General features: G+C 32.1%; 1 protein-coding gene across 2 annotated transcripts; it reads right to left on the reverse strand.

Moving 5' to 3' along the window:
* Nucleotides 1–10,912: 10,912 nt before the first annotated feature.
* NAC089 (NAC domain containing protein 89) lies at nt 10,913–15,220 on the reverse strand. 2 transcript variants are annotated; one of them, XM_088809397.1, is made up of 4 exons: nt 14,711–15,220; nt 12,925–13,178; nt 11,578–11,808; nt 10,913–11,476 (listed from the first exon to the last, which is right to left on the reverse strand). In XM_088809397.1, exons 1-4 carry the CDS (start codon nt 14,904–14,906, stop codon nt 11,000–11,002), a joined length of 1,158 nt encoding a protein of 385 aa, XP_088665523.1. In that variant the 5' UTR covers nt 14,907–15,220; the 3' UTR covers nt 10,913–10,999. The 2 variants fall into 2 exon arrangements, with proteins under 2 accessions (XP_088665523.1, XP_007015733.2); XM_007015671.3 differs by having other exon boundaries at nt 11,578–11,874.
* Nucleotides 15,221–15,470: the final 250 nt, after the last annotated feature.

Consider the following 15,470-nt stretch of genomic DNA (forward strand, 5'->3'; position numbering starts at 1 on the left):
ATGAAGAACATTGGATGACCAAATTTCAAATTGAAGAAATGACGGGCTGAAGAGTTTGAGAACAGAACCAACTCAATCGACCAAGTCAGTTGACTAAATGCACTCTGCCATAATCTACAAATCAGAAACAGAACCAACTTAGTCAACCAAGTTAGTCGACTAAGAGCTCTCTATCTACAATTTAAACCAGAGCACTACAAGACAGATTAACAGTTAGAACTCATCCTCAACTGTTTTCAACGGATATAAACTGCCCAATTGCCATCAGAGTTGCATCTCCAAGTATAAAAGGGTCTTCCAACAATTAGAAACAAGTTTTTAGAAGCCTTGAATGAGATTTGAGCTATAGAAAGTTGAAAAACCAGAAAAACTTCACTGCACTTAAATGCCTACTCTTTACAATTGTATTTAGCACTCAATCTTGTACCATTCAGATCAACTTGTGATCATAAGTACTTTCTTTAACCTCTCTTCTTGTATTCTTAGAGTGAAGGAGTCACTCTAAGAGGCTATTCAAGCTTGGGATAGCTTGATTGTTACAGGTTGTGGTTAAGCCTTGGAAAACCACTTTGGGTTTTAGTTGAGCCCGTGAAAAACTAGTGTGAAAGGTTTTGGCTGAGCTTGGTAAAAGCCATTGTAAAGCTTGGTGAAAGCTTGTGAATTTCACCAGATTCTTAGTGAATTGTTGGAAAAATCCTTGGTTGGATAATCAAGGTAGTGAATATAGGTGTTGGACCGAGCCACTCTAAATTGTTGTGCACCTTATACTCTGTTTTTATTTTCTTAAGTTCTGAAAATTAGTTTCACATCTTGTTAAGAACCAAATTGTGCTATTCACCCCCCCTCTAGCACATATTAACGAAACCAACAAAGGTAGGCTTTAAGTCGAATAACTTTACAAACCTTGAATGTATTTCGTGGTCTATTCTCATAAAATACAAGATGAAGTTAGAGGTTGCCCTCATTGTAACCCTAAGGCTATTCACATTATTCTTTTTTGCATACCGAGTGGTAAGGGCAAAATAAGTCTTAAAGATGGCATCTATTAAAAAGAATCACCTTAAAGTCAATTTTATCATTCCTTTAAATTCAATCTAAAACCCATTTACACCAAGAGTTGGGTCGTTATAGATTTGGAACTTAATGTTGAAATAAGCAAAAATAGCCTAAACTGTGAACATAGAAGCTCTACTGGCTATTTCTAAAACTTTCAATCCCCAGTAAAATGAGATATTAAATACATTACAAGAAAACTGGTTTTTTCTTATGGTAAAAATTTCGTTGGAAATTTCCAACGAAAATTTATTTAGACTTTTTCCAACGGATTTCCAACGTTGGAAATCCATCTAAAATTTGTTTGGTGCAAAATATATTTATTTCCATCAAACTTTCTGATAGAATTTCCAACGGATTTTCGTTGGAAAGTTTAAGGCCCTAAAATAATTTAATGCTCACTAAATTTTCCAATGGAATATTCAGTTGAAAAATTCTGTCATTATTATTTTTTAAAAATTTTTTGTATAAAATATATTAAGAATTTTTTTAAAAATTTATTAATCCTTTATAGGAAATATATTAATAAAATTAAATATATACATACTGAGTTTTATATTATTAAAATTTTAAATAAGTTTTCTTTTAGTTAATATTTTTATACATTTTGAAAACTTTATTGAATCATAAATTATAAACTAATAGTTCCAAATTCATTAATTTTATGAAATTAAAGAGTTTATAAAAATAACATAATAAATTTTTTAATTTTATAAAAATAGATGATACAATCTAATAATAAATTAAACAAAAACTAATAATACTTTAGATACATACTAATATTAGTTAATATAAATTAATAAGACAGATATATAGAAAACTTATTAATATAATATATTTAATATATATTAATTTATTATATGTATGTATATAAATTAGAATTATAGCAATAAAAAATATATAACCATGTATTATTTATAAAAAAAATATAAACTTATATTAATATGAAATTACAAGTTATCTACTTTAAATTATATAACTTTATAAGTTAATATTGTCAATTAAAATTCTACTATCCTAGCATATGTATGGAATATATAGTATATAAACAAGCAGAGTATCGATTTCACAGAAAATTGATCTAAAATTTTACTAAGTACTAAAATTAGAACAATTTAGTTTTATTTAAATAATTAAAATTTGAATTCTAAGTAAACTAAAAGCTACTCAACTAAAACTAATTTAATTAAAATTAAAACAACAAGATAATTTGGTAAAAAGAAAATCAAACAAGCTTAGAATTACAATATCCCTCACACTTCATCTAAATTTTATCTCTCTTCTTTAACTTATTTCAGTAGGTTGAATTACTAACTAGAGTTCTCAATTATTTATAAGGGTCTCCTAACATGTTTTATGAAAATATCTATTTTAACCAAAGCACTATATCCCTATGTGAGTTGAAATTAAAATAGATTCATTAAGCTCAAGCTCTAATCTGGTTACATATAGCTTATATCTCTATCTTATATGCAAATCAATTAATATAATCATTTGCTATCTCAATTTTACTATACACTAAACTCCTTTTCCCAAGTTTGTTTAGATTCCAAAATCAATTTAATTGGTGATCAGGTAATTAAAAGCATTAAAAGCAAATTAGAATAAACAATTCAAATCCCATTAAAGATAAGCAAGAAAGAAATTAAAAATTTAAATTGCATGTGAGTTCAATTACAATCCTAGAAAAAGAAAATTATCTACTCATAATTGTAAAGACAAATAACATTATATAAAATTCAACCATTGAGAGTAACAAGAAAAATAAAAGTTAAAGAAGAAAACAAAACGATTAATTGCAGCTTGTTTCTTAAGTTTCTGCCTTAACTTTCAACCTCTGAAATTTTCAAAAGTTGTCTAAACTAATGTCTCTTAAAAATATTCTATTTATACTAACAAACTTAACCTATAATTCCCTAAGTTAACCTACTGATTTAATTGGGCTTAAAAGTGTAATGAAAGGTCCAAATACTAATTGTCAACCTTAAAATTGCAATTCCCACAACAGTACACCCAGTCATCTTCTGACGTGATTTTCTCTATCTTCGAAGCAAAATTGGGCAAAATAATCTCATGAAAGTTGTAGCTTTGCCTCTTAAATTTCCAATGGTCTAAGAATTGCATCATTTGAAGTTCTGTAACACGAGTTATGGTCAATACACCAAAGCATACGCAAGCAGACTTTTAAGTCTTTCAACATCTTACTTTCCAAAATTAAGTCCAATTCCCTTAATTCCTACAAAAACATAAAAACTAATAAATAATAACTAAATTAAAAAAATAAACATAAAATTAAAATAACTAACTTAAAATTATAAAAACAACTAAAAATAACTAAATTATAATTGAAAATTAAGGACTTAACTAATATTTAATAACAAAATTAGACTAAAATAATTTTATAAAATAGAATTATCAAATATATATATGTAGGACATTGTCAAATATATACATATATATATATATATTAATATGTTATAATTAGTACACTTTCAGAGTTAGGACATTGTCTCTCCTAATGTTTTTTTTTTTTTTTGCCAAGCGTTATCTTGACTTTCAATGTTTTTTTACTATTGCGGCTAAGGTATTTTCTTCAACCCCCTTTTTTTATACTACTGGTTAGTTTTTATATTCCAGCAAAGGATGTCATTCTTGGCACCTCCCCTGTTGGTCGTTGATCCATTCTTGGCCTCTGCTAGGTGCGAGAAATCGCACTTGGCAAAAGACCTTTTCCATTTTCACACCAAGTTTTTTTGTCTTATTGGCTAGCTAGCTATTTAGTTTTTGGTTCCAGAATGTTCTTGTGATTTTGTTTTAATTCCTTAATTTTTTCTTAACTGTAGGATTTGATCCATTTTAATTTTGAATAATTTTGCTAACCTTGTTTAACCAAAAAGATTTGGATGGAAAAATCAAAACAAGGCCATAGTCTCATTAAAGCCCTCAAAGCTCTTAAAATTAATTCCTACATCTTGAGCCTTAATTGAAATGAACCCTTCTGAAGCTCTATTGACCTTATGGGCTCTCCAAATTTAAAAACAAGCCTAGTTATGGAATTTGGACCTAATGTGAACCCATGAATCAAAAACAAAATTACCAATACAATAAAGAAAATAAAAAAGAATAATAAAAGGTGGTAAAAATAAATAAATATAGATAGGATAAAACTTGGTGTCTACAATTTGATTACCCTTAAACACGTATTTTGAGCCTATTTACCTTTTCTTCAAGAACCCTTAGCCTTAGCTTATGTTACATATCTATAAAAGTCCACTTGGATCAAGTATGGATACTTAAATTAAAAAACCTTCTTTTGAGATTCATCTATCCAACTTGGGCAAATTTTGAATTCTTCAAGCGCATGGTAGAACGATCAATAAAAAAAAAAAGAAGAAGAAGAAGAAAAGAGAAAAAAGGAAGTTCAAGTTGAAAACCCAAAATGGGTGGTTTGTACACAAAAAAGAAAACACCTACACTGAAAACCTAAAAAGGTGACCTAGGTATGAATTTAATATACACATGGAATAAGGGGCAAGTACCAATATTCGCACAAGCAGTTGGCAAGATAGAGGCAAGGTTTGATAAAACACGTTCAAAAAATCAAGGACATCAAGGAATAAGTTACCTTCTAGAAAGAATCTTAGATTAATTAAAAATTGTTTGAATGTTCATTATTTGGATACAAATTTGCTATCTTGGTTCACAATTCTATTTCGTAATTTCCTTTTGAACTTTAAGTACATTTGTTTCCCCAATTACCCTAATTTTTCCACTAATTTTTGATTTTACCATGAATTGAGGAGATTTAAAAGTGCATTGCATTTTTATTAAATTGAAATAATAATGAACAAAAGATTAATGACATACATTGAAGTCATTGAAAAAAAAAAAGAGAAAGTAATCAGTGGCAAATGAACAAAGAACAAAATGGCCTTAATTTCTTGGTGATGAAAAAAAGTGAAAGCATTTAAAGGAAAAGAAAGGTTCAGCGAAATTCAGAAATTTCAAGAATAAACGATGATTTAATTGAAGAAGACAAGAGAAAGAATCAATGACGAAATTTGAGGACCTTTGAAAAGTCAGAAATATGGCTACATGACATCATTATAGTAGTTAAGCATTTGCATACCATGATAGCAATTTGCATCATATGGATTTAAAGGATAATTAACTTAGGATATAGGCCACACATGTAAAAAAGCTGTACGCATATGGTCTGCACAAATAGACACACACAGGACAGCCAGCATGAAAGGAGTCTGATAATTTCTAAGAAAAGTAGTGGCCAAGTAAAGTATTATAAGGCATTTAAATTACTTTCCATATTTACATTTTTCTTACTTGTTGATTGCTTTACTTACACAATAAATCTAGCTATTATGATATTTATTTTTATGTCATTTATTTTACTTGCACTCTAAAGAAGTTTAAAATTAAAATACTTCCTTATTTAATTCACTTGAGCTACAAGTAAGTTTAGGATGGATTATCTCTATAAATAGTCTTTTTATGTTTCATTATAAAATTGAATAGGGTTTCCTTGATTTTATTTTCCATTGAATAAGGTTTTCCTATTTCCATTTCTTTTGAACAAAGTTTCCCTGATTCCATCCTTTTAAGTAGGTTTTTTTTTTACTTTATTCTTTTAAGATTTTTTTTTCATGGTACAAGAGCAAGTTCCTAACCTAGTTTTTCTTTTTTTTTTTCAGCCATGATGTTGATCTGGTTGTGGTAGAGTGATGTCTTTTCCTTGTGATTTGTTCTTAGTCGACAACTTCAGCATCGCACGTGATTTGTTCTCCTCGGTAGCTTAGGCCTCGTACATGATTTATTCTTCATCTACAACTTTAACGTCGTACGTGATTTGCTCTTCGTAGGCAGCCTGGGTACTGTACATGATTTGTTCTACATCGGTAACTTTGATGCCATACCTGATTTATTCTCCGTTAGCAGCTTAAGTGTCATACGTGATTTGTTCTCCGTCAACAGCTTCAACATCATTCACGATTTATTCTCTACCGATTGTTTCAATGCCATACGTGATTTGTTCTCTGTTGGCAACTTCGACACTACACGTGATTTGTTTTCTGTTAGCTACTTCTACATCGTATGTTATTTGTTATACCGTTGGTTGACCATCAGACGATGATTATGATATTTTCTAAAAAGGACCACTTTTATATTCTGTTTCATATATTCTGATATTTTCCAAGGATGGATTGATAACAAAACCCGATATTAATTCTTGGGATTTCTAATCTTAGATTCAGTGCAACGCAATGATAAATTCATGGCTCATCAACTCACTTTCTAAGGAGTTACAAAAAAGTGTTGCCCATGTGGATACTACAAACGAAATATGACTCGATTTAGAGGAGCAATTTACTCAGGGAATTACACCCTAAGTGTATGAATGGAAGCAGTCCATTGCATCACTATAATAGACGTGTCCAGAGTTAAAAGTGTTCTCGAAACAACCAACAATGCTACGTCAAACAAACCCACGAAGTCAATAAGGACCCAAAAGAAAACTTGTAGCGGAGAGAAACCATAAGGCAATGAAGGCGTTACCTAAATCAAGTCGAGGAGAATGTCACAATCAACGAGACTAATCCAAGTCGATGAAAGGCTTAGACTAGCAACATGCCTATGTGTTGCACATGCCATAAGGGCTCAAATCAGTCTTAGGGAGACATCACTTAAAGGCCCATCGATAACCAGCATCGAGCCACCATCGATTAGGGGTTTCCAAACACCTTGCATACTTGAAGAGCCAAGCCACACTAGCAAAGTGCACCTAGATGGGTCTTGTAGTATGAGCATTAAAAGCATAAAAAGATTGCACATCTAAGTGTTGCACATGTGTAAAGAGCGTGCATATGTCGCCATATTGAAAACCCATAAGCCAAAAGAGTGCTCGGACACAAACCGCATGATAGTGGGCCGTGTACATCACAACCCCATGATTGGGGTTCTATGCGCAACATAGTCACATATATTTGGAGCACACACCTACAACATCCCATAAAACGCTCACATGGCCGCTGCACGAGAAAAAAAGGGGCATGAGTCTTATACACACAAGAGTCTTGCATTAGTGGGCTGTGTACATTTAGCCCACAACCTAAGAGGCCACACACACAATGGTCGTGCCCCAACTAGCCTCACACAAAAGTGCTACACACATCAGGACCCCGAGCTTGTGAGCTGCGCACCACAGGGTCTTGATTGAGAAACCCACACACCTGAAGACCTTGTATGAGAGAGACACACCTCAGTGGCCAAATTGGTTACAATGCAGTGTTTTTTTGTTGTTGCTTCAATGTGCAATTGGGAACTCCATCAGTTAAATATCAATAATGTTTATTTTTCATGGTAACCTTGAAGAGGAAGTCTACATAAAGATGCCTTCAAGCTTTGTCAAACAAGGGGAGCACCAAGTTGCAAACTTGCTCCCTCATCCATGGATCAATAGCATAAACTTGATCTTGATTCAGGACAACTTTGTAATGATCCAGCGCAATATAGGCGTCTCATTAGCAAATTATTTTATCTCATGATCATGCGTATAGATATTAATTACACAATGCACATCTTTAGTCAATTTATGCATAAGCCAAGACAACCACACTTTGATGCCACCATATGAATTCTTCAATATCTTAAAATGCACCCAGACAAGGCATTTACCTTGACTAATTTCATTTCAGTGTCAACTGGTATACATATTCATTGAGACACTTGATCGGGAATAGTTTCAAGCTTTGTTAGGCAAGTTAGGCATTTCCAATATTCATACTCCAACTTGAGGGAGAGTAAAAGAGAATTAACTTAGGATATAGGCCATACATGCAAAAGAGCCATACGCACATGGCCCGCATAGATAGACACACACAAGACAACTTACATGAAGGGGTCCGCTAGGTGCAAAGAAAAGTAGCAGCCAAGTAAGCCATTATAAGGCATTTACAATACTTTCTATATATAAGTTTTCCTTATTGATTGTTTTACTTGCACAACAAGTATGTCTAATTTTAAGACATTTATTTTTATGTCATTTACTTTCCTTACAGTCCAAAGAAGTTTAGGATTACAATACTTTCTTATTTAATTTACTTACGTTTCAAGTAGGTTTAGGATGGACTATCTTTATAAATAGTCCCTTATGTTTCATTATAAAATTGAACAGGGTTTCCCTAATTTCATTTTCCATTGAGTAGGGTTTTCTTGTTTCCATTTCTTTTGAACAGAGTTTCCTTAATTCCATTTTTTTAAGTAAGGCTTTTCTGACTCCATTTTTTTTAGACATTTTATTTTTTAATATTTGAAAATGACATTTGTTTAAAATTTTTAAGTTGCATAGCCTCATTCTAAATAAAGAGCTTATTCCTTTGTAAAGTTGCATAGCCTCATTCCAAATAAGGAGCTAATTCATTTTTAATGGTACGCAACTTCATTCTGGATGAAGAGCTTTTTTTTTTTTTAAAAGTTACATAGCCTCATTCTAGATAAGAAGCTTATTCATTTTAAAGTTACACAGCCTCATTCTGGATGAAAAGCTTACTCATTGTAAAGTTACACAGCCTCATTCCAGATAAGGAGCTTATTCCTTTTTAAAGTTACATTGCCTCATTCTAGATAAAAGGCTTTATCTTTGGAAAATTATCTTTTTGGTTAAAATAGTGTCTATGTCTTTACACAATTCTTGGTTCTCAAGAAATGTATAAAAAAGGGTAGTTGTAAAACCCCCATTTTGTCCGAGGTGTCTATCAAATTTTGAAAATATAAAACATTAAAAAATATGAAAATCAAGAAAATAACAAAAAAAGAAAAGGAGATAGACATGAAAAAGGGTAAGATTTGTTTGCACTAATTCTAATTCTAGATAAACTAGAAAATCTAAAAAGGGATTAAGTTAGATTGAATTAAAACTCAAGAAACCAATTCAAAAAGGAATAAAACACATTGGTATAAATATACCCAAGCATCAATGCCAAAGGGACATGGAAATAAAAGGAAAAATAGTTGAAGCATTTGACATGGGAGAAAAAACAGTTTTTGGTTCTTGGATTCTTGGGTTTCGATTTCTTTAGATCTAGTAGAATCGATTAAATTTCTTAAAGAAACTATTCTGATTAAATGGAGAGATAAGATAAAGAGAAGTAGAAAGAGCATCCTGGTCTGTTAGAGTCCAAAGAGAGCTCCCTTGATAGTGCATGCTTGGTATTTGCTACGTAAATCCATCTATGTAATCTTGGTCTATTAATTTGGTTTTCTTTTTGGGTTTTCAGCTCAATTAGGCATTTTTCCTTTTTATATTTATTTTTTATTTTTTATGATTCAGATTTTATTTTTATTTTTTATTAGGAGTTTAAATAGATTTATGAAAATTCTCCAAAGATAAAATATCAAAGACACCAAAAGAGATGGCTTCTTGGGAATTTCTAGGTAAAAAAATCTTTCAAAATTATGCCATAAAAGTTTGAAGATTTTAGAAAATTTTCAATACCAAGGATTTCCACAAATATTTATTTTTGTTTTTATTTTTATTAAGAATTTACATAGATTTACGAAAATTCTCCTATGATTAAATCTCAAGGATACCAAAAGAGATGGCTTTTTGGGAATTTCCAAATGAGAAAATCGTCCAAAATTATACCATAAGAGTTTGAAGATTTTGGAAAATTTTTAATACTAAGGATTCACATAAATATTTAAATAAAATAAAAATAAAAAATATAGAATTAAATAGATAAATTCTCTAATGATGGAATCTCAAGGATACCAAAAGAGTTGACTTCTTGAGAATTTCTAGGTGAAAAAATCTTTCAAAATTATGCCATAAGAGTTTGAAGATTTTGACAAAAATTTTATACAAATTAAAAAAAAAGAAATAAAATTGAATATTGAATTAGATTTGATTTAATATCGTTTAAAAGACATATAATTAATTAGATACCAATTAAATTAGCATTGTGAGGTGCTAATACCTTCCTCACACGTAAATGAACTCCCGAACCTAATTTTCGTCATAGACTATAAACTATTCTTTTTAATGAACCTAAGCCTAACCTAGAACCTTATTAAAAAAATAAATTCACTTGGGTGAGCTATCGTATTTAAACAAAAAAAATTAATGACAACTCCACAGTTGAGTTCCAAAACTTACCTAATAACTCTTTATCTAGATAAAAGTTATAAAATAAAAATAATATTAAGGGATTTTATTTGGATAGATTAAATTTTAATCTTAATCTAATCTAATTTATATCTGAATCTAAATATAATAATCAAATATAAGAATTTAAATCAGATTACAATCATGTATTTGGCCAAATCTTGATATAATAATCAAATATAAGAATTTAAATCAAATTACACTCATATATTTGGCTTGTTAGGCTGTTTAGTCTATCTGATCTGAAATTTTAAAACCGTGACATAATTGATATTCATGCACATATTTATAAAAATTTAAAAATAATAAAATATTTTATTATTTTCTAATAGTGTTCTTTCTCAAGGAAAGGCGTCGGTTAATAATGGAGATAAGGACATGGTCGGTGGAAAGAGAACCGTAGGATGCAATGACCTTTCGTTGGTTGAATCAAGACAAAAAGAAGAAGAAGACCGATTTTAAGGGTAGATGGCTGCATGCATTTGACTCAATGCATGTATTCCCATTCAAATGTAGCGATGGCCTCTTATTTTTTATCATTATTCAAAGTAATTGAATAAGATTTTGATTGATTTAGAGGAAGTTTTTTAAGTGCACGAGACTGCTCCAAATGAAGGTGATGGTTCCTTTTGAAGGTTGAGTACCCAACCGTATCGAACCTAATGTTGAAATAATAAAAAATGGCCTAAACTGTAAACACAGAAGCTTGACTGGCTATTTCTAAAACTTTTAATTCCCAGTAAAACGGGATTATATATGTACATACATTCATTGCCAGAAGTTCTTGTAGAAAGCAGCATATTTGAAATCTTTTACTGGCTTGGAATCTCCTATCAGAGACAGAAACAGAGCCAGCAAAGTCAGAATCACAAAACTTGCATATATGAGCCGGAGATTGGCAGTCCTCGGTGAGAATATTGATAGCAAACATTTTGGTGACTCCTCAATCTTTGGAGAACTTTGTTTCTCGACCGCCAACTCCCTAACAAGACTTCCTGATGCGGCATCACAGAGAATATCTCCTTTAGGCCTCCACAATTTGATTCTCCGGCTTGCTGTACCTTGGAAAGGGGATGCATTGGGTACATTTTCTTGCCTTGGCTGCTGAGTCCTCCTCTCAGTGTCAGATGTGCTGGCAACCATAGACAGGCTGTCAGGTGGCATTGCTGACAACGAAGTTTCATCAAGCTTGATTATATCGTCTTTCAGTATCTCAGCAAAGTAATCCTCTTCATCATCGGAATCCTAGAATTTAAGCAAAAACTTATGAAGAAAATAGACATCGAGTTCAAATGCCTACAACCTATAACATGATACAAGTATAAAAGTAATTCACATGAACAAACCTTTTGGGGTGTAGAAGATTCTGTGGGTGCAACATCATTTGAATGTTTTTCCTCCGATTCAGATGCAGAATCAATCTGCTCTATAGAATGAGAATCATAACTACTAGTAACCTTCTTGGAATAGAATTCAACTGCCTTGTCCCCTTCAGACATGCCAGTCTGGTCTGTACCACCATCTGAGGTAGCACGGTTATCATGCATAGTTGACAACTCCTGTTGATTCCGAGAAGCCTGATTTGTAGTGTTATTCAGACGAAACTCACTATTCTTCCTAAGGCGGCAAACAACTAGGGAATCCTACAAATTCAGAAGCAAAAGATACAAATGTTTGACCCTCTCAAATCTACATGACAAGATAGAATATTATAAACTCCAAACATCTTACCATAAGCTAACAGCAGTCCTTGGAAATGCATATTTCATGATGACTAAATTATTCCCCATAAAAACAGCTCTATTGCAATCATAATAACCCCTGAACTAAGTGAACCAATCAACCTCCAACTATTCCTCAGCGATAACAGCAGAAAAACATAACAGAATTATTCAGTGAACCCTCTAGAGAGCTCTGAAATTTCTTAATGGAATTTTGAGCTCAAATCAATGAACATTGACTTCATGCATCTATCAAGAAGGCTAGACTACAAACTTGACCTGCACTGTGTTTCACCCTAAAACAAGGCCATGGCAAACATAGTCCACAGATTACCTTTCCTGTTATTAGATTATGCCACTAGTCTATTTGCAGATAGTTCCCAATTTGAGACACCAACTCCTCAGATTATGCTGTCTTTCCAGGAAAAATAAAAAAGCTCCAGTAGAATAGGTTCTATTGCCTCTAAAACAAGTATTAGCTTTAAGAGAATTTTGTCAACGTTGTTAAAGAGTGCTATTTAAAATTTTCAATTTTTGGCCAAAAACATAAAAATTATGAATTCTATAGAAAGTCAGTTTCCACTAGAAACTTTAATATTTGCTAACTGCCAACGACTAACATGAGAAGTTCCTGCTTGTACCTTCTAATAATATACTATTTGGAAACTGAAATCTTTTCCGAAAAAGAAAAGGAAATGTAGCCATTGCAAACTCCACCCCTTCCACAGGGAAACCTTCTAAAAAACACATAGAGATATAGACAACAACAGTAACAACAACAACAACAATAATTCAATAACATGTCCGAGGAAATGTAGCCATTGCAAATATATTAAAGAAAAATTCTTTTATATAAAATTAATATCTTAAATAAAAATGCCTTCTTCTGGAAACAGCAAAATTGAACATGTTAAATAAATATGCCTAGATGAAAACAATTAGAGCATCTAATAATATTATACGACAAATCACCTGGGATTTTCCATTCATGCAGTATTCATGCATGATCCATTCTGTCCTCTCCCCTTTTGGTGCACGACCCATGTGGAACACAAGAGTCCTCTTTGTACCAATAACATTAGAACCTGACTTGACATTACGTTCTTTTCCTGTGGCTTTCCAATAACCCTGCTCAGTTGCCCGCCTACTTTGTGAACCATTTGGGTACTTCCTTCCACGAGCACAAAAGAAGAACCACTCATTATCTGACTTTATGACTGATTTGGCTGGGCAGAGAAAAGCCAAAGGAAATTAGTCACAGTAACCAAGGAAACAAAATCCATGAATAGACAAGAGAATTGCACCAGAATTTAAAGGGTGACTTAGATGCTAGCCGCATAATTGCACAACACAACAGAAAAATAAGTTTCCACATTCCAGACATAAATGAATTTTATAAGTATCTAAGAAATTTGTTAGTGAAAGTACTCCAACGAGGAGGTTTTGTAAAAGAAACTTCAATGGTACTTCTTCTAGTACCTAAAAGGAGCAAAGATATAAGGTGGTATTACAAACAATGACCTAAAAATATGTAATTAAGATTCCAATCTCCAGGCAAAGTAGAAATGATCCTACATTTAACAGCTGCTAGGCTTCTTCACATTAACAAATCTCAACATCCACATGCAAATTAAGGTTCTATTCCTCCTGCTAAATCAGTTTCATTTGTCTTTAATCAATGCATTCAAATTGATCGAGAAAAGTTTGAGCAAAAATACCTAACTTAAAAGAAGAACAAAGTATATTGCAGGGAACTTCATACTTAACAGAAAATTTTGACCTTCTCACAGAAAACAAGTTTTAAACAGAATCATACATGATGATCTTGGCCAGCCATCGATAAAACTCTCAAATCTAAGCCTGCACATAAACACAATCCTCACTAGTTATCAATTAGGCCATCTTGCACCTCTACCATTGAAATCAGTGATTCCTACCACTTGGGAAGAGAGGCTGATAGCCACAGATAAAACTAAATGCTAGTGCTCCAAACCTCTAAATTCTTCCAAACATTGAGGAACTAAATTCATTAGAAAACGTCTCATGGAAGTGTGGAACAAATTAAAAGGTTTGCTAAGGCTAAATTGCTTGCACACTATTTTTCTACTTTTCAGATTATATCAAGTTAGTGCAAAGCCATAACTTTTAAAGGACCACAAAACTTGGTGCAAAACTAGAATAATCCCCGTAAACCACAAACACAGCAGGAAAAAAGAAAGTGATGACAAATTATAAGAAACATTGCCAACTTGGCATTCAATAGTCAATTTCATATTTCTCTCTTTCTGTCTCTCTCTTTTTCTTACTCTGTTTCTAATTGAAAAGGCAGTCAATTCAACTACAAAACACAGATGTATACTTTTCCTAAAGCTCTATTTCTTTTGCACTTTGGTTCGAAAGGAAGAGCCAAGTAGTAAAATGACAACCACCAAAATTTTTCAATCGCATCTCCATATCATGTTTTTGGTTTCTAAAAACAGAAAATGTATATTTTTTATATATAGGATTAAACTACTATAGTTTTCAAATGTCCCCATCAACATAATAGTGCAACATGCTTCCAAAATATTGTAAAAAAAAAAAATTCATTGGAAGTCTTTGCCTTTACTTTCCATCCCATTTCACAAGAACCAAAAACAGCATCAAGAAGCTTAACAACACTATTTAACTTCATTTCTTTCCAATACTTATTTTGCTATATGCAATACAATATCATTTTAAAAAAAAAAAAAAAAGAGCAAAGTTTAAAGAAGCAAACCTGGTAAGTCCCAAGGCTCATGTCTACAAATTTCAATCTCAGAAATAACCTCAACACACTTATCATAGCCATCCAGCTTCTTCTTCAAATAGTAAGAAATCAATTCAACATCAGTGGGTGAAAATCTGAACCCTGGAAACATTGAAGACGCTTCTATAGACATCTGGGTTTCTCTTGAAACTCCTTCACCTGCCATGACCAAAGCAAAGAACCAAGACAAACTTCTCCTTCTTTTAGTTTTCCTGTTTGTTCTTATGTTTAATATTGGAGAAAAAAAATAAAGAAGTCTGTTGTTTGTCCTGTTTAGTAGTAGTAGTATCTTTTTTCCTTTTGGGTTTCTTTTGCTTTTGCTTTTGGTTTGGTAACTTTCGGCTTCGAGGAAACGGATGAGAAAGAGAGGGTAAGTTAAGTTGTGCTTTGCTTTGCTTTGCCTTTTGGGTTTGGTTTTGAAGCTTTTTTTCTCCTTGGTTTCGCGTATGGAAGGGAAGTGATGTCTGACTGTTTGTGAAACTTGGGCGGAGTGACGGGCACGTTTGGGAGTTGGGTACGGACAGCGGTCGTCACGTGGCGTCCCACGTGGTTTTGGACTTTTTCTGACTTTTTTTCTTCCCATGCAACATTAATTGTTTTGTTTTCCTTTTCCTTTTCTTTTTTATGAATATTTTAGATGTTTTTTATTAAACCTAAAAAAGGTTACTGTTAAATTTTTAAGGACGATTGGAATGTTTGAAAATTAAATATTTAATCTAAAATCAATTAA

This window comes from Theobroma cacao, chromosome 9, assembly GCF_053813885.1.
Source record: "Theobroma cacao isolate CCN51 chromosome 9, ASM5381388v1, whole genome shotgun sequence".
In the NCBI taxonomy this organism is placed as follows: Eukaryota; Viridiplantae; Streptophyta; class Magnoliopsida; order Malvales; family Malvaceae; genus Theobroma; species Theobroma cacao.

Excerpts from the sequence above, each read along its gene's own strand:
- NAC089 (XM_007015671.3), bottom strand. The coding sequence starts at position 14,906 with ATGGCAGGTGAAGGAGTTTCAAGAGAAACCCAGATGTCTATAGAAGCG. Across the intron at positions 13,179-14,710 it reads TGAGCCTTGGGACTTACCAG|CCAAATCAGTCATAAAGTCA; the intron begins GTTTGCTTCTTT and ends TTCTCTGCCCAG. Across the intron at positions 11,875-12,924 it reads GCATGAATGGAAAATCCCAG|GATTCCCTAGTTGTTTGCCG; the intron begins GTGATTTGTCGT and ends CTGAATTTGTAG.